This window comes from Struthio camelus, chromosome 17, assembly GCF_040807025.1.
Source record: "Struthio camelus isolate bStrCam1 chromosome 17, bStrCam1.hap1, whole genome shotgun sequence".
Lineage (NCBI taxonomy): Eukaryota > Metazoa > Chordata > Aves > Struthioniformes > Struthionidae > Struthio > Struthio camelus.
Window position 1 is genome coordinate 4,874,013 of NC_090958.1, and position 21,522 is coordinate 4,895,534.

General features: G+C 41.7%; 1 protein-coding gene across 2 annotated transcripts in view; it reads right to left on the reverse strand.

Annotated features, from left to right (window-relative positions):
• The window catches only part of HORMAD2 (HORMA domain containing 2), a 28,043-nt gene extending 6,987 nt beyond the window's left edge, over window positions 1-21,056 (reverse strand). For both annotated transcript variants that reach the window (XM_068911876.1, XM_068911875.1), the window contains exons 1-11: window positions 20,997-21,056; window positions 19,828-19,972; window positions 18,408-18,471; window positions 17,291-17,327; window positions 15,875-15,895; window positions 15,027-15,053; window positions 13,551-13,618; window positions 10,492-10,643; window positions 9,615-9,868; window positions 8,651-8,759; window positions 7,442-7,506 (exon numbers count right to left, since the gene is read on the reverse strand). In XM_068911876.1, the coding sequence (XP_068767977.1) occupies window positions 7,442-7,506; window positions 8,651-8,759; window positions 9,615-9,868; window positions 10,492-10,643; window positions 13,551-13,618; window positions 15,027-15,053; window positions 15,875-15,895; window positions 17,291-17,327; window positions 18,408-18,471; window positions 19,828-19,972; window positions 20,997-21,050 (996 nt within the window). In that variant the 5' untranslated portion in view covers window positions 21,051-21,056. The remainder of the gene's footprint in view (window positions 1-7,441; window positions 7,507-8,650; window positions 8,760-9,614; window positions 9,869-10,491; window positions 10,644-13,550; window positions 13,619-15,026; window positions 15,054-15,874; window positions 15,896-17,290; window positions 17,328-18,407; window positions 18,472-19,827; window positions 19,973-20,996) is intronic.
• Window positions 21,057-21,522: the final 466 nt, after the last annotated feature.

The window sequence follows — 21,522 nt, forward strand, 5'->3', positions numbered from 1 at the left end:
CAACATCATAATATAGGTCAACACAGAAAGTACAACTTCCTTTCAATAAAAACAGAGACAAATAGAATCTGCCAAAGTGGGACAGGCAGGTTCTGCTTCATGTTGCAAATTCAATCTGACAAAACTTCTAATGCTGCCCAAGCCATATTTGCTTGAGGAAAGAGTGATGAGTGGATCTCTGTGTTAGAGCTCCTGACCTGATATCCAGCTGCTGAAACTGGCATTTTAGGCAGTTATTTACTTTCTTCTCTCTGGCATCATTTTAACCTGTCTGCTTCCTTTTCTGAAGTAAAGGGCACAGAGGGGAGAAACACTGCATCCAAAACCTCCCCAGTGCTAACACAGCTGCAAGTTCTGTACACTGCCTGGCTGGCCACACAAGAAAGCAAAAGCAATGACCCCCAGTCTCTGAGCCTCAGGCACCTGAATAAGAAGACTCTCCTCCTATTTTAGTCTATGCCGCATAGCTGGAGTTAGTACTCTTATTACTACTGAGGAACAGATCTGATGCAGCACAGCCAACTACCTGGTCAAGTAAAAAACAAGTGAAAAAGTAAAAAAGTCTTTACCAAGTAGTTGGCTGTGCTGCATCAGATCTGTCACCAAGTGATCTAGACAAGCACTGTTCATCTGTTGAAGAGATGTCGTTAAACGTCAAATGCAGGAGGTATTTCAGTGAAGTCAACGTGTCCTGTCCTGCTCCTGCCAGCTACAAGTCAATGCAAATTCACATAGAAACTCAGAGTCAGGAACAGACCCCGAGTGCAGCCTCCACGTCCCATCCTTAACCACACGCTCAAGTTTCTTCCCTAGAACTGTTGCTCTAAATGGGATTATGTCAGATCTTATGCATGTTTATTTGCCTTTAACCAAAAAGTAAACTTCTTAAACAATGTGGTGAAAAGCAGGAAATGCCTCCCCTTGATCAAACACACAAATCAAAGCCTCCAGAAGTTGATTAGTTCTAATTATTCACATGGACTGGGATGCCTGCCTTAGAATAACTGATAGGAGAGCTTGGGCTACGTGAATGTTGTTTTTTGTCTTACACAACCACTACAGGCCCTCGGCTTTGTGGAGGCCTGACCGAGCCAGATGCTCTAAAAGTACACAGTACCAGGCCCTGGTCCTCACAAGCTTACCCAGTTAAGGGACAATACTGACAACAGGATGGGGGGACAAGTCCAGATCGAGTAGCAAAGCCAGAAACAGACCTTCTACCTCCCGACTCTCAGTCCAAGGCCTTGTCCTGGGTCTAGGCCATACCATGAACACAATGAGTTTGAAACTCCTGTGTTTTACAATATTGTGCTGTGTAAAAATATAATTTTTGCTACAGAAATTTTCAGTGAAATTACAGCTAACTTGTGAATCATACAAGTGTTACTAATTTCTGGCATAAAACTAACAGAACAGCTGCACATTGTCTGGAGAAGATATCAGGCTAAAAATAGATTAGACTTAGATTAAAGCCTTCCCAAGGCAGACTGGTGGATGAAATAGAATGAGCAGACCACAGCTATACTGCTATTCTTAGATAGGCAAAGTCAGGACCTAGTTCTGTGCTCTGCAGTTTTCTATCCCTAGTGTCCCCACATATTCTGGCCAAAAATTCCCAGTATAAGTCGAAGCAAATTTACAGCTCTTCTGACATGTGTTTTCCTTCCCATCCTATGCAGAAAAGCTAAAATAGCATAAGAGCATTTGACTGAGTGCCCTCTCTGTCCCTGGCCTGCCTCATGCTGAGGTTTGGCACTTTGCAAATTTTATACCCTCAGCAGAGTTCCCTTTGTTGGGGACATGGAGTTTTTACCTTGGTGAGGTATCTTGTAACTATCCTGACACATTCAGAAGCACTTGTCAAAGGAAGTCCATTTCCATTCCCAAGCCAGAAGGATAAGGACAATAAGAAAAGAAGGCTTGACTGGTGAAATAAGGCAAACTGATCCTCAGCTGTCATGGTAGCAAACTGTATCTGCAGGGGATGTTTATCATCATCAGGAAACTTTAATCAGAGAAAGAACCAGCACGTGACGCATCCTGTGATTTCAGCTGCAGCTAACATCGACTTGATAGCACAGCAAATGCTTGCCACTTTCAAAAATCAATCCAGTGGCTCTTTAAATTCAGTCCCCAAAACCTGAGGCGTCCCTCGTGAATGGCCTTTTCTGGCTGAAGGGCAAGAATTCTTATCTACTCAGTGACAGATGGCTGCTCCATCCTCACAAAATAGAGCAAAATCAAGGTTCAGAAGGCTATTCTCAGCGGTGTCCAGCGGAAGGACAAGAGGAAATGGGCACAAACTGAAATACAGGAAATTCTGTTTAAACACAAGAAAAAACTTCTTTACTCTAAAGGTGATCAAATACTGGAACAGGTTGCCCAGGGAGTCTCCATCCTTGAAAATGTTCAAAACCTTACTGAACATGGTCCTGAGCAACCTGCTCTAGCCTACCCTGCTTTGAGGTGGGGGGTGGGACTAAACCATCTTCCCTTCCAACCTCAGCAATGCTGTGCATCTGCGAAGGCGGCACAGCGGTTGAAAGCTCCAACGCAGGGCTCAGCATATCAGTTTCCAGTAAAGCTATTGCACTGACATCAGTGGAATTAATCCTGATTTTCATCTGCACAAGCGGAGGACAATCACGCTGGTTAGCATGAAAGCCAACTTACGCAGGTGGAAGAATGAAAGACACTCACTGTGGTGCTCCTGTGGAAACTTGCCATGTTTGTGTTCCCCAGTAAGCCATGCCAAGGCATCGCTGACTACGAATAGACGTCTTCCTTTTCCATAGCTCACTGTTAAAATCTCTGACATTCAACGCAATTTCCTTTTGGCAAACTGGAAGCCTCGCAGACCTGCTCTCTATCTCACTGTGTTTCGTGTGGCGTTTAAAGGACTAAAGAACAGATTTTTACACAAAAAAAAAAACACCTTCAAAAATACCTGATGAAAAACATACCAATACTTCTCCTTAAAAACTTCTATTGGGGCCCTCAGTCAGACTGTGGGCTGTGTGCTAGCCATTCTGGTTGCAGAAGCACAACTCAGTTTTCCAATACGCTTCTCAAAGCTGGAAGACTTCCCCTTATAAAGTTAAACCACTGTAACTGAGGAGGTGAACGGCAATGGACACTCCTTCTGGCTACTAGGCTACGACGCAGCTTAGACCCTCCCGGGATATTAGATCTGCCGGTCTTAATTTACAAAGATTTCTCTAGAGGGGCTGGTTGCTAGTATGTACAGTATGAACTTCATGTAAAGGCAGGCAGTGCAGAAGTTTTGGGTAATCCCATGCACGTCTCTGAGGTAGCCGTCAGGGAATTTGAGGGCACAAGGGTTAAACCGCATCAGATCTGAATGAGGGAATGAGCCTCACCTTTAAATGAAGGGATCACTAGGAAACTGTTTCCTGTGCACTAGACAGGAATAACTCATGCGAGGGATGAATGGCCCAAGATGCAGCTAAGGATCTGACATGAATTGAGAGAAGCCAGGAATTTCCTGACCTCACTGTCTCACTCCTCCCAGAATGGCCTGAGCTAACAGGAAGAGAGGCAAGCTCATCTCTGAATCTTTCTCTCTTCATTGTTTGGGTCTGTGTAGCCTCAGCTGTGTTGGAGGAGAAAATGTTCTGGGAACTTCTCATCAGATACAGTTCTCTTGATAGACAGTTAGAGATAAACTTTTCTTTTTTTCCTTCTCTGCAAAAGTTCAAGATAATGACATTGCCACAGAAAAATGTTTTCCTATTGCTCTGCACATGGCAGACTTCACCCTTCTACTGTTTCTGTCATGGCAATTTTAAAAGTGGTTTACCTGGAAAAAAAATCAGACAACAAAAGTCTTGATCCTCAAGCTGTTATCCTGCAATTGGATCCACTTCTGCTGACCTTTACAGTCAGACAGAAGCTACAGACAATAGTGAAACTCAGCAAGGGCACAAGAGTCTCTGTCAGGATGATCATGGCCCTGGGCACCAACAGGATGCTGACTGCTGGCAAACAGGACAGACGCTTCTCACAACGTGCTGCCCATGAAAGACTGTGTTCACACCGGTCTCCATCCCTGACACAGTCTCTCAAAGGAAGAGGACGTGGCCAGGTACCCAAGACACCTGCAATGGGGCTCCGGCCCTTTTGGTAACACTAGCTAGAGGTCAGCCAAGCTATCCTCTGAGGTCTAAAACTGCACTGATTTACAACATTTAGGCATCTGAATCACTCCCTAGACATCTAACTTTTAGACAGCTGCAGTTAAGAGAGCTAATCTGTATGCTAGGAGTATGCCTGCACCAGACAGTGAATTGCAGTGCAGGGACCCCTGAGCTACCCTCGATCAAAAATGTTATGTCCACACAAGGACAAGTGTCAACACACTTCCTTATGTCCCAAAGCAGTCTAGCAGCATAGGCACAGTCAGTCTAGCAGCACAAGCACAGTGTCTAGCCCTGGCTAAGGACACCAGACACTCGGTAGGGATAACTGACTCGTGCTGTGCTGATGCAGCCATACCACTTCCACCTCTGGCAAAGGCTAAGTCAGAGGCAATTCTGGGCTCTGCGTTCTGCTTCATTGGGCAGTGTGACCATGCTCTAAGAGTCACACCAGAACTTCAGCTCACAGCTTGCCGTGGGAGATAAAATCTGCAGAGGCATCCCCATGGTCAGCTTTCACTTATCTTCTAGTACTATTTCATTCCAAACTCTTTCCACTCTAACACGTTTGCTTATATGTAGACAAAGCTGACAAAAATGAATCAGCAGGACAAAAACGCCTTCACAAGAGGATAGAAGAGTACACCAAAATCTTCAGAAAGATTCAGTTCAGTGCAGGACCCTACTCTCATCAGCAGACTTCTATGAACTAAGCCAGCGGACAGCAGTTTCCTATTTTACCCAGCTCTTCAGATTGCAACTCCTAGAATACCAGTGGGAACTAGCAAGACACATACAGACAGCACACTGGGCTAAATTCTTGGCTGATGCAATCAGAACAACTCTACTGAAGTCAGCAGAGGTAGGCTAATTTACATGCTGGTGTCTAACTCTGGATGATTAAGTACACAGATGCTTTGCTGGAAAAGGGCAATCTCTCATTTGATCCCAAGTATCATCAATCATTAGATTGCAGATAACAAGCAAGTTGAGTACATGTAAATTTTTCTCCAATCTGAAAGGCCCTCTGTCAGAGTGCCTCCATGGCCATTATTAAAATCCAGCTATAGTTCTAACTGCACAGGAATGGCTTTTTCTCCTTTGGCAGATACACATCCTTTGTTTCTCCTGGGTCCTACAGTTAAAACACAAGCCTTTAATACATTAATTCCTGTTTTTCTTGAAGAGCTATAGGTCAGGAAGAGAATGACCAATAAACTCAGTTCCAACAGCATAGTTTTTATTTTTGATGACCAAGAAGCCAGAAAAAATAAAGCAGTTCACGCAGTTCACTTCAGATGAAGAGCAGTAACATGCTGGTCTAGATTTCCAAAAGCAACTTGGGGCTGTGGGTACCATAATTTTGAGTTCAGCACTTTCTGAATATCAGATACTTGTTCAGATCTCAAATTACTGGACACTCCGAATTGCTTTAGTTACTTCAGAAAATCTTGGCCTCGACATTTATGTAACGGCTCCAGAGAGCTTCTCTGAACACATTTACACAGTTATAAAATGGTATTGCTTCACCATACTACAGTCTGGGTATCAATAACATGTTCTCATTCACACTGCAAAAGGACTGCTTCTATCCATCTTACCTACATTTGACCCTGTTTGATAACACCTAACTCAGACTTCCCACCCACACTAGCTTGTCCTCATTTTTTAAGGCAAACTCCACTCAACATTTTGGCTTCCTGATTCAAGTGGAATACACAATGGTCATTTGTTTTACCCACTTCCTCAGAAAAAAAGGGAAAGTCCCTCTCATACGGAAAATAATGTTGCATTTTAATTAGCAATGGCTTTACTATGATGATCTGCACTTTTAAAGTAGTAACCTGATTCAATCTTTTCCTTAATTGACCAAAATATGAGCCAACTTCTATGCTATGTTGGTTTTAAAAATAGTATCAAAGAATCAATAGAGAAACCCTCTGCCATGCAGAGGGCTTGGAATTTTTTTTCTTTTTTTTGAAGTCTTTGGAAGCATACAATGGATAAAGTGACTCTTCCGTTTTTCAGTAACTAATACTGTTTCCACCACCTTCAGAAACTCTCACTATTGCTACCGTATTCTAATGAAATTCACATGCTGCAACAGGGAGGTATTTGGTGCTCTGATTATAATCATGACAGACCCAAAAGAATGTCAGAGCATGATTCAGTGGGACAACCATGAGTTACAAACAAAAAAGGCTCCTGTTTTCACACAGACGACAGAATAAACAATGATCAGAAGGAAACTGGAGGATGTGACAAAAAAAAATGTGGTTAAAGTTTGAAAAATACCAGCCTAGGCACAGAAGTTCATTTCTAAGATCCACAGTCAAGGCAAATACTTCAGAGATGCCTTTTGAATGACACGTTAAGTTGTAGTCTCCAGTTGCTGTCTGGGTTAGACACCCCAGGATTCTTTTCAACAGAAGCAGGGAAAATTTTAGTAGGAATTTCCTTCTCTCATTAACTTAGCCGGTAAAGATGTAATTCTGAACATCCAAGCTCACAAGACTTTTAACTAATTTGAATGGGAACAGGATCAAGCAGCAAGTCGCTCTGGTGGAATCCAGGGATTTGCCCCGTCACTGAACAAACCTCTGCAAAAGCCCATGAATTTGAGCTTGGATTCTGACTCAGGGTTTGGCCTGGACAGTCTCAGGATGGAATTAATCTGGCATAACTTTATTTATCTAAAATTACATGTCTGGTCTACGCTAGTTTTCTGGGTTGCCCCAGTAACAGCTGAAACAAGATCAACACCTCCAGGGGACAAGTCTTCCTATCCTAGAGAGGAAGCCAAAAAGGGGTCAGATCCAATCATACCTGTGACTCACACGTAAAGATAGTCTGGAAGCATGAGAGGAGAGGTGAAGACTGTTTCAGGCAGCAGATGTAAAACAGCCCTCAGCCCAGACATGGGGTGGTGATTTCAGAACTCCAATCCCAAAAGGCATACAGGTAGAACAGCCTGGCTGTGCCAGTGATAAATTTAGTTTGTATGTTAAATTTAGTTTGATGCACAAGCATTAACTCCAGAGAACAGTACAGAACTCCTGTACAGGATGTAAGAAGTAATTTGACCAGGGAAAGTTTCTTCCTAAATGCTTCCAGTTTATGCTTATGCCCCTATGCCATGACATTTTGTAGCCTTTATGTTTTTTGGTACTGCGAAATAAATCTATGAATGTTATTCGAATCTTGTGCTGCCCTAGATGACAATATCCCATGGCAATGAATTCTACTTTACCTGGAGTACCTTAGAGACATCACAACTTGCTCACCTGCTGAGATGCCCCTGAGCAACATATTTTGCCTGTCTCCTTTATTCCCAGCTTATCCTCTCCACCTACAATCCAAACATCATATCAAAAATAGGTCTGAAGCTAAAATCCTACATTCAATTGAAATGAAATCCAGAAACATGAGCAAACCACTGTAGCAAAATCTCATCTCTGGTTTGAAATTATAAAAACTTTGTTCTCAGACAGTGAAAACACTGAGCTGTATATACATATATATATATAAAATATATAATGCATATATATTTATATATTTTGTACAGGGATTTCAGAATAATGTCTCATCTAAATATGCAGCACATGAACTTGCAGCAACACGTATTCATTAAGTTGATTCTTTAACTCAGTTTTCAGCCTGGTTTCCTAAGAAAACACGGCTTATGCCAGTACACATTCCCTGTGTTGGGGGGGGGGGGTGGGGGGAAGGAAGGGAGCTGTCCTCTGACTGATAACTATTGATCTATAGGCAGTTTTAACAAAATTTGATGGGGATCCCAAAGTGCCTAAGAGTTTCATAAAAGCAGGCAAGGCATTAGAGGAGAGAGATCCCAGAGTGGGATCTATATCCATAGTGGAAAATGTGGCAGTATGAGCTCACTCCTTATTAGATATCAGATAATCTGCAGGAGAAAGACCTGAAAAGGTAACTCTACAGGTAGACCAGCTTCTTTATTCCACTGCTTGGGGATCCCAGGAATGCTATTTACCATTTTGTCACTAGATGGTATTGTTCCACAGGCTATATTTGAGCCTCAAAGGTCAAGTGCAACATGGCATATCAGAAGCTAGATTTATTGAAGTGACAGAGAGAATGCTTTCTTCATGTATGCTCATGTTTGTTTTCATATATAAATGGCATTAGCAAAATCAAACCGTAACAGCTAAAGGAAAAGAGCTTTGGTAAAAATGTAGATAGTATAACTCAGTACTGATGAACTACACCTTTCTTTCATATCAGAAAAAAACTGCTAAGATAAAGAGGTGGAAAGATATTGATAAAAAATTGAACGTATCTGTTAACAAACCAAACATATACAAGACGCCCTTTATCATAGTTCAGTCTGATCCGATACAAAATTAAAACAGCTTGACAAATTCTGTTCATCCATTTCAAAGGAGGGGAGAAATTCTAAATATTACGCTAGGATGTTATGAGCACAAAATCCTTCACTCTCAGAACCGGGCCTTTACCTGTATCCTGAAAACAAAAAGAAGATGCTTCAGTTTTCCAGCCTGGATGCACGTCATTTTTGTCCTCTCCATGCTCACTTGAATCTGCTCTGGCAGGCAGAGGGTTGTTCTGTAAAGCAAATGATGCTTCGTCTTAACAGCCTAACCTAACAAACATGCCTAAGTGCTAACTGAATCCGTGAACTCAGCACTAACAAGAATGAGATTTTCAAAACTCCTCAGCTCCCAGGTCTTTCTACACCTAAGCCTACAGAAGTCTTTCAGGAGAAAAATTTACTGAGAAAATTCAGAAAATTCTGACCTAAATGGATTCCTATCTTGAGGAGTCGGTTACGCTGGGGTTTGTTCCCTGGCACTGACCACCTAAAATACAATTTTCAGGTCTGAGCTACTGGTCCAAGCTCCTACTCTTCGTTTTGAAGAGAGACACCACCAGGGGACAATTCATTCAAGCCTAACTTGGTGTCTAAAGAAATGATCTTAACTGCCTGGTAGAGATGCCTCCTCCACTAACCACAGAGGGGGCCTAGAGAACTGTTTAGACATGATGTTTACATGGCTAAAGGTAAGTGGAAGGAATCCCACCTAAATATATAGTGGAATGCCGCTTAGCCCAGAGAAACACCAAGTGGAAATGCAACACCCCTGGTAATTGTCTCCATTTTGTGTGTCCACGTAGAAGTGTACAAGTATGTTGTGTCTCTCTCTGTACAGTCACTGCCCCCTTCTGGGGAGAACATACTAGACTCAGTAAGTCAGTGGAAACGCTGGGATGAAATTCACTTTATGCCTACGGATTTCCAGCCTCAGCACTCACTATGCTGTAGCACTGCTGCCCTATCACAAGGTGAAACCCTTATTAGACAAGACTACAACTTGGATTCTTAGAAAATGTTTCTTTTAAGAGGAGCTTTGTTAGATGAACTCTAGTTCCAGTAAGAACTGAATGGAGCTATCTCTTTACCTTGGGGCTCCCCTCCTCTTCCTCTTCATCACAGTCTAACCCTTGATGGGAGATCTCAGTAGGGCCATTCTTCTGCATCAGCCTGCTTTCAACCGTCCCCATTCTTTTGCTTTCAGTTGTTACTCTCACTTTCATGATGTGGAACCCAGTGGAGACTGACCCCACTTTCAGGTTGACAGGATCACCATCAAAGAGCAGATTACCAGGGCTGCCATCTTCCTTAAAGCCAGGGGGCTGATAATCGTCAGGAGTTACTACAAAGGGAGGAAGAATCCACTGTTGTCAGAGAAAACAAGTTCCATGTCTCTTTAATCTGGATGAAGGACAAGTTTATACCTAGCTCAAGTAACGTGGTCAGCTACTAAAAATATTCTGTTTTTTTGGGAAGAAGGGGGAGAATGCAAAGGAAATTTTTACTAAAACAGAAGGAGAATGCTGGCTGGAAATTCTAATCTACAGATTGTTAAGCAAGAAGTCAAATCATATCTCATAATGACCCCGTTTAAATTAAAAAAAAGAACCGAGTAGATGTGATCAAGGGCCTCAAAGAATTAATAACTTTAGGATCTTAAGACAGCATTCATGTGCTCAACTTTCTGGAATAAAATCCATCTAACACAGTATGCCTGTTCCTCAAACTACAGTGAAAGAAAAGGATCTCTCTTTTTCACACTGCATGCCTGTACTTACACAGCATCTGCCACCCTTGTTTGTCTGAAGGCATTACTATATTTCACACCATTTCTCATTGCATCAGCTAATAGATTCTATCATTTCACCTTTCTATGTTTTACTTATTTTTACAGGGACTTGGGTTTTTCACAGGAAGTGATGGAAAATTAAGTTTTCCCTACAGCATACTCTGTTCTCCACCTACCATCATTGTAATAGAGGAGTTTCATGGTCAGGGTGATGTCATTGGGAAGCGGCCCGAGGTTTTGCATTAACAGGTAGAGTTTACGGATCAGGAGACTGCTGGCATTTTTAACCTCCTCGCTGCACATCCCATTCACAAAGTTCATTTTGTTGCTAAAAAAACAATGACAGAATTGTTCAAAAAAAGACTAACAGAGTTGTTTTCCTCAGTCATGAATATTCAAGGCCTAATTACAAACATAGAGCACCCACTGAATTGTCTGAAACCAACAGCAACAAAACTGCAATGCCTTTATGCAACTTCCAGATAAACAGGGAAGTGAAACAGACTCCAGTGATGCGGTGGCATCAGCAAAACAACAGCTCTAAACTAAGAGGCATGCATTTACATTTGAACAGACTTTGTAGCTGGGGCAATGTACCCCATTATACAAGCGCCATGACTCACTTGTTTAAACATGATTAAATTGGATCAAAAGGACCATAAAACAAGTGCTTTTCACCTAAGCAATTTGAGGAATGAGAGGAATGGGGTGAGAAGCCCATATAAAGCCAATTCATCACAGTGGCTGTTTTCAAGTCCATTTTGCAGTTTTGAGAGAAGTGAATTGCATCTTCTCACTTCAATTCCATATAAGAAAAACTAGTTCAGAAGCACATTTTTCAAAAGTGACTAAGGGGCATTCCTCTCACCTCCTTCGCCCATCCAAATGTCAGCTGGCTAGTCTAAGCAAGCAGTCTAGACCGAGATGAACGTACAACAGAGGTGGGATGAATCGCCCTCTGGAGGAGTTTGTTTCTCTTGACTACAGAAGGAAATGAGATGAGCAGCTGAGACCATACAGCTTACTTGCAACAGTTGAAGCTGGACTAGATGAATCACTAAGTGACTAAAGAGCCTAAACTTCATTGACTTACAATGAGAAGAGGCCTTAAAAATGTAACTCCTCCGTCACAAAAATGTCTTTGAAAAGCCCCTGGCAGGTGGATGATACAATATACAGGCCAGATGGACTCTAACACACAATCATCCCAAGTGATCATCCGAATAAGCAATCTAAGACAGCAGAAACAGAATCCTGGAACTGAATATGACTAAGTCACTGGACGGAACAGCTTCATTAAGATTGATTTGTTCCTCTAGTTGAAGCTTTTAGGCCCATCATGAACACTGAGTGGCTGTTGAACAGCTTGTGTTCACAGAGTAATAGGTTACAGTTTGGTAGACTCCATACTGCCAGCAGTAAAACTCTTTGCTGAACCCATTACGCTATTAAATGGAATCCCGTATGTTCAGAAATGGAGGAGAACTGCTGGTACATCAAGTGAGAGGACCAATGCTGGTTAATACCTAGGTCAGAGTAATGAGAAGAAAGTAGGGTTTTTCTTGACACATCATCTTTACAGGTCTTAGGAGCAGTGGAATGGGGATGGTAGGGGGAAGAGTACATTGAAAAAAAGAGATGAGATCTCCATAGGAATTAACAGGTGAGGTACACTGGACCAGTATGGGAAAAACATTGTGGATGTGATACAGGGATGGTACCAAAAGGCAGCAGCTGGGGAACTGAACCTCTCTGAAGGACTGGGATCCATGGTGAGGAACTCCTCAAAAACCAATCTATAAAGCAGAGATCCTCCAGGAGAAAATTTCCTTTTACCATGCAGAAATGAGAATGCAGACAAACAAAATACAAAAAAGTGGAAGAATTAACTCCATGCTTTCATGTGACAATAAACTCTGCAGGTATATAAAAGCCGTTTTACCAACTGAAGGTGCCGATACCAATGATGACACAATCCTCTGATCAGGAGTACCAATGCCAGAATGTCAGTTTACTAACGAGTACAGGCACATGCATTATGCTGCAATAGCAGCCTCAGTTACTGAGGAAACAGAACAGAGCCCCAGTCAAGATGGCACAGCCCCTTCTTGGTCAGTACTAGGGCTATCAAGGGATGCCGAGTTCCTTTCCAAGACTTGTTATTTCTAGGAGCAAATGACTGATCTGAATAAGGTGGACCGAAAAAATAAAAATACGCAAGAGTCATCAATAGACCCTTCAGATCCCAAAGCTCTCCTCTTTCCCTCAATGTAGTAAAGATACTTGAGAGCAGCTTCAAAGCTGTATTAGAGAGTATGGTCAACTGGACACCCCAGATTCAGACACAGTCCACACGTATTTTCCCAACAGAAAATCATTTTTGATGGGTACTACGAACCATTTGGATGTGTTCAGAGAAAGAGCGGCAAAGGGCACACCATGGAGGAGTGTTACAGAGAAGTTTCCTGATGAGCATTAAAGTCAGCAGAGCTCTCTTGCTGTACAGACAGGTTCCATGGCCCAAAGATCCATCTTTCACCAATGACAAGTGCAGAAGCAAACCAAAAACTGGTTAATTATTTTTCTTTGCTTTGGTTATAGCCAATGACCTTTAAAAATATTTATGTTAAACTACATAGAATTGAGGCTTACTAAACAGAGCTTTAAAGTATATAAAAGGTATAGAAAGCTAGAAAGATGCAAAGAGCTGCAGCTTCCTGCCATACATTTTGCAGTTTCAATTCAGACATGGCTGGCTGCAGATCTCCCAGCTCACACACACACGACTGGTACAGCACAATATACAGATGCTCAAGGAAAAAATTCCTGAGTGTGGGATTTTGGCAAAAGCAATCAAACATGGAAAAGCTTCTTCTGAAAGCGCAAGGCTCTCTTGACAAAACCAAAGAATACTCACTATTAGATGAGACAGCAGCAAACTCCACTGTGCTGGTTTCTGCATCACTACACTGATTAGGCACCATTTCGGTAAATTGTCCTTAATTCAGTTCTGATCTACTGTAAATGTCTTACTGTGCTACGTAAAGGCATTTCTACTCATCAGCTCAGGAGTTCATATCCTGTAGAGTGAATGTCTTCAACTCTGATGATATTTAAAGCTGCTCAGCAACTCAGACAGCTACTTGCTATAATTATAAAGGGCACTTTCTTCTTCAAGTATCAATAAAACATAGTTTTCACAGTGTAATGCTGAAAAATAAATCCAGATCATTACCTGAAGATGTCCATCTGAGGCCCATCCTTTTTGTACTTGAATTTGAACTGATACAGTTCAGTCACTGTCTAGCGATTTCACAAGAACAGGAAAAAAGAAACAGGTCTCTTTTATTAACAAGTGTAAAAGAAGTGTATGGTACTTAGAAGTGTCTATCTTTTCCCAACTTTATCAGATCATAGCATTAACCTAATGAGATGACTAAAGCTTTAACTCAATTATTGCTTGCACAGCTTTTGGCAAATTTTCTTAACAAATACAACTTACCTAGCACTGAAAGAATCATGAAAAAATTACAAACTTCCGGCTTCCTCCTTCCACTTCCTCTTTGGGCCTCACTCCCTTACCTAAATCTCCAATGAGGCCCTGGGGCCAGCCAGTGATCACAATGTACATGTCCTCCTTTACTAAAAGGAAAAACTTGAGGCTTCACGGGTGATGTAGCATTACAAGGAAGCCTGGCCTGGAGTCCTCTACAGAGACAAAGGCCTGAAGGACTGCTTTTACTCACAAATACAAACAATATTTTATAGTCAAAATATTGTAAGTGTCTAAATTTCACAGAAATATCAGCGTTTTCTGGGGGAGATAAAAAAAATTCTAAATGATTTTCCATTTAAAGGGAAAGGATTTGCTATGACTTTAGAGAAGAAAGTAATTAGGAAGACTAATTCAACCCAAGAGAAAGGACAGATCATAGTCTAATTCCATGCCTCTAATTCACTTTTTTCAGAGCCAATGAGGTTGACTAGTAGGAGCTAAGCTCTTAACTGCCCAAGTCTCCTTTACAAATCCCAGCCTCAGTAGCCATATTTATGGGCTAAACTCTTTTGCTCTTTCCCCAGACGCTGAAGTGGGAAGCAGCAGAATCGCAACTAGGTTGCAATTCCAGGTAAGCACAGATTCTGCAGCTGTCCCGTATCTGCTCTGTGAAGAAAGAATGGATGCAGAACCTCTGCTTACATATTACACTATCCAGTCTGCCTTCCACAGGCTAGATGTAGACAAAATAGTAGAGAGAGAAACACAACGGAGAAGGACCCTGAAAGGCTGAGCACATGCACTATGCGACATACACATCCCAGGTCTGAATTTAAGTTCTGTCCTAAATCTCTTTGCACAAAAAAAGAGCTCCATTTTCAACAGTGCTGTTAAAAAGATGGCTCACAAAAGAATGAACTTCCCATTTCTTCTCTCCAGAAAAGAAAAACAAATTTTGGAAAACATGCCCATTAGCTGCCTGTTAACATCCCTGTCTGAGGCCCAAAATGGGCCCAAAGCCTAGCGCCCAGTAGGAGTGTTTGATCACAGTCCAGCTCACTGAATTGCCATTCTTGAGTGAAAGCAGAACAAGAGAAACAGGGTCACCAAGCAGCTATGCCAGGGTAGAATGTAAGCCTACAAGTCCATTCTGAATACAAATCTACTCACCCATGCCTTCTGTTGCCTCAAGGATTAATTAAAACTTTTTCTTACCTCCGGTTCCTTGGGATTGGTGTAAATCTGTTACAAGAAAGCACAGTGAGTGCATTCTCCCCTTGGTTAACATGAACCAGTGAGAAGTGATTAAACAACGCTATTTTCATCTTACAGCAGAGATCGTACTTATCTGTTACATGCAATCAGAAAAAGAAATGGCTGAGAAATGCCTTCCTCTATCAGCAGTCAATACTTATCACTTCAAAGAAAGTTAGAAGACACTCACCTGTGCAATTGTGAAGGAATGAGGTGAATTCCCATCCCAGCCGTCACAGGCAACTCCTCATGCCTGAGATTTAACTACCCAGATTATGGCTCCCGTAAACAGAATACGTATTGGTGCTTTACGAAGGACCAGGGCAAAAGACAGACAGTGCAGCTGATACTGAAGAAACCACACGCTAGCAAAAACCCCAGGAACAACTTGCCCAAAACCTGAGGGCTGAAGAATTTGCTACAGAACTTCCTGAATGATGCCAGCAAGCAGATTAATATAGAGGACTCTTATGGAGAGGGAAATGGAAAGGACACATAGCTTCCTTCTTCCAAGGATGGAGGCAAGAGTCTGCAGAAAGCAATGATGTGAAGCACATGGAAGTGCTTCTAGGAGGTTAAGGATGCAAACAAGACCTCAGAGTCAGAAGTCTAACATACTCAGAGAATGTTTCCACACAGCCCAGGAAGTTCATATTTACTGTATTTAAGAAAGGTCACTGTTCTATTAAAAACCACATACATTTTGACTTCCCTGTAAAAAAGGCACAAACAGGTTGACACAACCTTGGCTCCATTATCTCTTTCAAGCACTGTGGAGGAACAAAAATGCCTCGTATTCATTTACTTACCGCTAGGACAGCAATATGTAACTAAGGAGAAAGAAGAAACAAAACACAAAATCAAAATGAACCTCAGTGGCGAGGGAAAAAAAAGAGACATCAAAATCTAACTGTCTACATACAGGGAAGAAATAGATACGTTCAACAAACTGTGAGTCAAAAGACTTCTTTATACAGATCCTTAATAGCACTGCATCAGCAACACCTAGTGGCCAGTTTGTTTGGCTTTACGTGCAGTTTTGTAAGAAAATACAGAACAGCTGCACGCTCAGACTTAACCTCTTGCCACTATTTCTAACAATCTCCAAAGGCCAATTTAAAACTATTTTACAATAGCACCTATCCCTGTTGAAGACTAATACAAGAGCCCTTCCGGCACCACAGATCTCACTGTGATGAATCTCACTTCCCTGCATCCTCCCCGTTCCCTCTCCATTACCTATGGGTGCTCAACTTTTGCTCTCAGGTATGAAACTCACCAAAAGTATTTACATTATAAATAATTTACGCAATAGCAAAAAACTATACTTGGGACTACTCTTGAAAACAAGTACAGAATGATCTCCACTAAAGTATCTCGTTTTTTCCTTAATCCTTGTCAAATAACAATTGATTTATGTCTCTCAGAAATAGCAGAAGACTAAGTCCCTCCTAGAAATGTCAGCGAGCAATAAGCCAAGTTCATAACATTTCAAATTATCTTATCTAGAGTGACAGTTGTACTGATGTACAAGAGCCCATCTGATCAGCAGTGCTGAAACTAACACTTCATCTGATCTAGATGAGAGTTGGTTTGATGGATAGTGCTGACAGAGATGACAACAATCAGTACTTTTTCCTCTACAGAGCAGTTTTTGTGTGAGAATCAGCAAGGAATATGATTACTTGCTAGCTGATTCCGTCCTGAAACTGGCTAAATACATTATTTGATGGAATGCAGAAAATAAATAAAATCTGAACTCAGGAGGGAAAGCTAAGAGGGTTAAAGAGGATGAGAAGATGAAAAGAAGTGCAATGACTAAGGGAAAGAAGATGAAGGAAACCAGAAGCATGAAAGAACCTGTCTCAAGGAAAAGGGCATGGAGATCAGAATATATGCTCTGACTGGCAGTGCCTCTATCCAGACATTAAAGAATGCAAATGGAGAACACAGAACTAAGGGGAATCCCTTTCAGGCTACAAATCAGTTCACACTTGTAGGCAAGTCTAGAGAACAACAGCAGCCAAGATTTGGGCTGAGGGAATATGAACCCAAATGATTTGTATGAACTCAGGGCAGGCTCCTTCCCCCAAACCATAAGTCGTAAATGTGTTTTGTGCGCACACAAGATTACTGTAAAATACAAAGCAGCAATGGAAATAAAGTTTTGCCCATTTTTTATGAAGAAACTGGAAACTCCATTAAAAAACAAGAAACAAACTTACATACTTCTTCTCCAAAGCATCAAAACAACCTTGAATCCTGCCAGGGACAAAGATGTTAATATTAACTAGCAATATTTATCTCCTGATCTGTAAACACAAACTCATTAGGTGGAGTTTAAAGTGCATAATTTTTGGAACTGTGACTACAAAACCAGTAACCTTTTGGGCTTGTAAAATCCTTTGCAGGTCAGTCATCAAGAAGAAGTCACTATTTTCCCTTCTGCATTTGTGCACTGTTTATACATCTTAGGGCCATATCCTGTCAGCCTAGAGCCCACTTAAATCCCAGCAACAAGGAACCACGGCCTGCCAGTTGGCTCTGAGTGGCTCTCTGCTCAGTGCTCTATTTCAGCTCTCCAGACTGCTTTCCAATCGCTCTTCCCATTGATGGTGTACAGAGCTTGGCAGAAACTTCAATCTGAACAGCCTCATGCGTCTGGGCTTGCAAATATTTATCCGATGCACTTTTAACAGCTGTGGGCCTTCTCAAGGTAGTAAATGTTACATGATGTAGAGATGGTCAGATCAGATGCTCTTTGAATCAATGGATCTGCACCTGGGTGTTTCCTGGGCACAGCAATGTCAGACAGTAACAAAGCCACGTAAGCGCTATCTACCCTAAAAAAAATCGCTGTCTGAGCTTCTTGCTGGGAATATACTAACTCCCTGAAATGTATTTTGATTATCACACGAGAAAGTTGTGATGTCCTTAGATCCACCATTTCCAGGGAGATAAAATATTGTACATAATAAAAAACACGTTACAAGAATCACTAAAAAAAAAATCAAACTAGAAAATACTAAACAAAAACAAAACAATCTCAAAATTTTATTTAATCTCCCCCTAACTACACTGCCTGTATGCGCTCCGGGGCCTGACCATGACCTCACTAAAGTCAACGCTTAACAGACCTTGAACTCACATGATCTTTGTCAGCTAATTATGTCTTGCTTACGTACAAGGGTCAAGCACACACATTGCAGCAGTGGAAGTTGCACTGGCATATCCAACTGCACTACTAGGCACAATGTTTTCAAATTCAGGAAGAAGAATGTGAGGGGTAGATGTCTTGCTATTCAGCACAATCTTGTCTTAGTTTCGCTGTTACTCACTTACCACTTGACTATCTGCAGTGATCCCAGACAGCTTTTATCTTCTCGGAGAATTTTTAGACAGAGGTCTGCAAAACCAAATTTAGCACATACTTAAAATCCTTATCACAGCTATTGGGCAAACACTAAACTAAGCCAGTCATCCTCCCTTTTTTGGATAAAATGTTTTATCTGGAAGTTCTTCCTGAGCGGAAATGGTGGTTTTCCACTGAGTCCCAGGTGGGCTGACACAGGCTTATTGCTGCATTTTAAAAACGTCAAAGACTTTCCTCAGATGCTCTGGGCTCTCCCAGAGAAAGTGCTAGAGTTATGGCTTAATTTCAAAATGCCAGCCACTTCCGTTCTTTTCTCCCCCTCCCTCCTCCATTCCCATCCATTCTGGCATTTCCTAACACCTCTCACTTCTGCATTCAGTCTTCACCAACATCCATATGAGGATGTATACTGTACTCAGAACAAACTGTTTCTGTTAGCTTTTCCATTGGATTCTTTCTGTTTTCAGACAATCAGAATCTTAAGTGGAAAACCCCTTCTGCAACTGATACAGCTTCCAAACGAAGAGATGATTTAATGACACCTTAGGATCCAACCAAGGAGCCCTCTAAGGCCTGGGCCAGATGTTAAAATTCTTGCTCAAAAAGGCACTTGAAAGACCTGAAATTTGTTTAGAAAGCCTAATGGCCTTTCAGTGTTAGGTGATCAAAAGCCAAGCTGAGGGCACAGGAAATCCCATATAAGTCCACAATGCACATGTGACCCGGTTTCAGGATAACTGCCTCAGTAAAAACAGGGAAATGGATTGTAATGCATGGAAGCACTTCACCCCTCACTAACACATCTCAAATGAACATAAAGATGCAGATGAATCAAAGCATCATTAATTCTTGTGATCCTACGACAACAGAATCTTAATCTTACAATAACATTTTTTTCTTAAAGCACTGACTCTCAAGCACACGTGGCTATGTGAGATACTCGGTTTTCAAGGGAAAAAAAAGATTCAAAAAATCTGCTCTTGATCTCTCAAAGAAAGCTGAAAACGTGAAAAACAATGGCTAAAAATTCAAAGGAAAATAAAACATACCAATCACAAATATTTTTTAAAAATTACTGATTTCTAACTCAGTTTACTGACTCTGGGGCCTGATGCATAGGGTTGGCGACACTGAGAAATGATTATAAAGCAACAGAAAATGCTAACAGAAAAGCCATGAGCTGCCAATAGCTTCAGGTGGTCTCCCATGCTGTCTCTCTGATGCAGAGGCATTGCCTGCTTCAAGAGTTGGAGAAGGCCTGTTAGCAGTCTTCCTCCAATAAACTGAATTATACATTTGTGAGCAGCTGGCAGCTAATCTGTAAAGCAGGTTGTTGCTAAAAAATATAGCACATGGGAACAAGAATTCAGCAAAAATTGAAAATGTTACCATCTAAATAGCGAGTTCCATATGAACTCTCTGGGAACAGCCCTCTCAGGTACGTTATACAGGATACAGAGATAGCCAGAACTCTTTTCACCAGCACCACAGACTGCTGCTCAGTAGTAATTTGGTTGGGGAAGAACACTGATTCCTGGAAAAAAAAGCAAAGTCAAAAATAGTACTGGTTTTAGTTCAGTACAGGGATCAATCATACTTAGAAATGACTCTCAGTAGGTAGGAAGAGAGGGTAACTTAAAGAAGTGATTTTAACATTTTGCTGGTCATCATACAATATACAGAGATGATTCATATCTAACATGGGTAGGATTAAATATTTTAAGGTTAGTTATCAAAGGATCTCGCAAGATTTACTCCGATCCAGGCTGCTTTCGTTCTTCCCTCACCCACTGTCACAGCTGTACATTCCTGCCCCCTCCACTGCACCAATACAGGCACCTGTCAGAAAACCATCCCTACAGAAAAAAAAACATATAGTTTTCTGCCAGCTTAGCTCTACAAAGTTAATTGGAGTCAAACAAGGGCCACAGGTGGGGCACTGTTCACTGCTATACCAAAGTCCACTGCCTGCCACAGCTTTGGCTAGAGCCATTAGCATCTTGTTACAGGCATGAAAGAACTACTGCAACAGCGCCACTGGCACGAAGGAAAAAACCCTTCTGCGACTATGCCAGACAGAAGCTTCAGACCTCAACAGCTTTGGCATCTGTCAGCAGCCTCTGCCTGCTGACACCATATATGGACTTAGTTTCCACAGTGATTTTAACACAGAATTGTACACAGTATCTGCTACAAACGGTTAACCATGTCCAAGACTGTGGTTACTGTCAGTACTAAACACCATGTGATTTTAACATGAAAAATCTCAGTAGAAAGCATATTAAATTTAGTTCCTGTATCGTTCAATGTTTTTATTCCTGCTAATAAGGCTCTGTGCACACTTAATGAGCCCTCATTTATTTACTCCAATACATGTCAAAGCCGCATGTCACATGCTCTATCTCCCTGGATTCGTTAAATTGGAAATATCTGCTTTTTCATCCAACTAAGCAGAGTGCAGCCAACAGAAAGTATTCTCAGCCCACAAGGCACAGACACATCAGGCCCCAGAACTGAGAGCTACGATGGTCAGCAGCATCCTTTTTCGGGCTTTTTACCTTGGAAGACTTATTCTTTTGCCTAGATTGTAAAAGCTGGTGAGTGGCCATCATATTTCGAAGAGCTGCCTTCCACTTGCAATTAAAACCTGCAGAAAAGCGGACATGAGACACCTGGAAAACACACAAGCATTGCAATTTCTCACCTTCCTTAAAGTAAGAACCAGACTCTTCAGTCCTGTTCAGGTCTAAATGCCGGTTGTCAGGCAGGGGAAGCTAAACCAAAGTAAAGCAAGGACACTCTGTGGTACTGTCTGAAAGTCTGTAGGGTGATAAAAATCCCTCACTATTCACGGGTAAATGACCAATAGTATTTGAAATTCAGAGCCACATCTGTGCCTGGTGTCAACCGGTGCCACTTTAGAAGGCATTTTTCATATTCCAAACCACAAATGTTACCTCCTACAACTACTAGAAAGTGCCAAGGGGGAATGAGAAAGAACTGGAAGTCTGCCAATGGGAGCCAGTATTTTAGCAAGGATATGCACGGACATCAATCTTGGCTGGAAAAAAAGCATGATTCTGC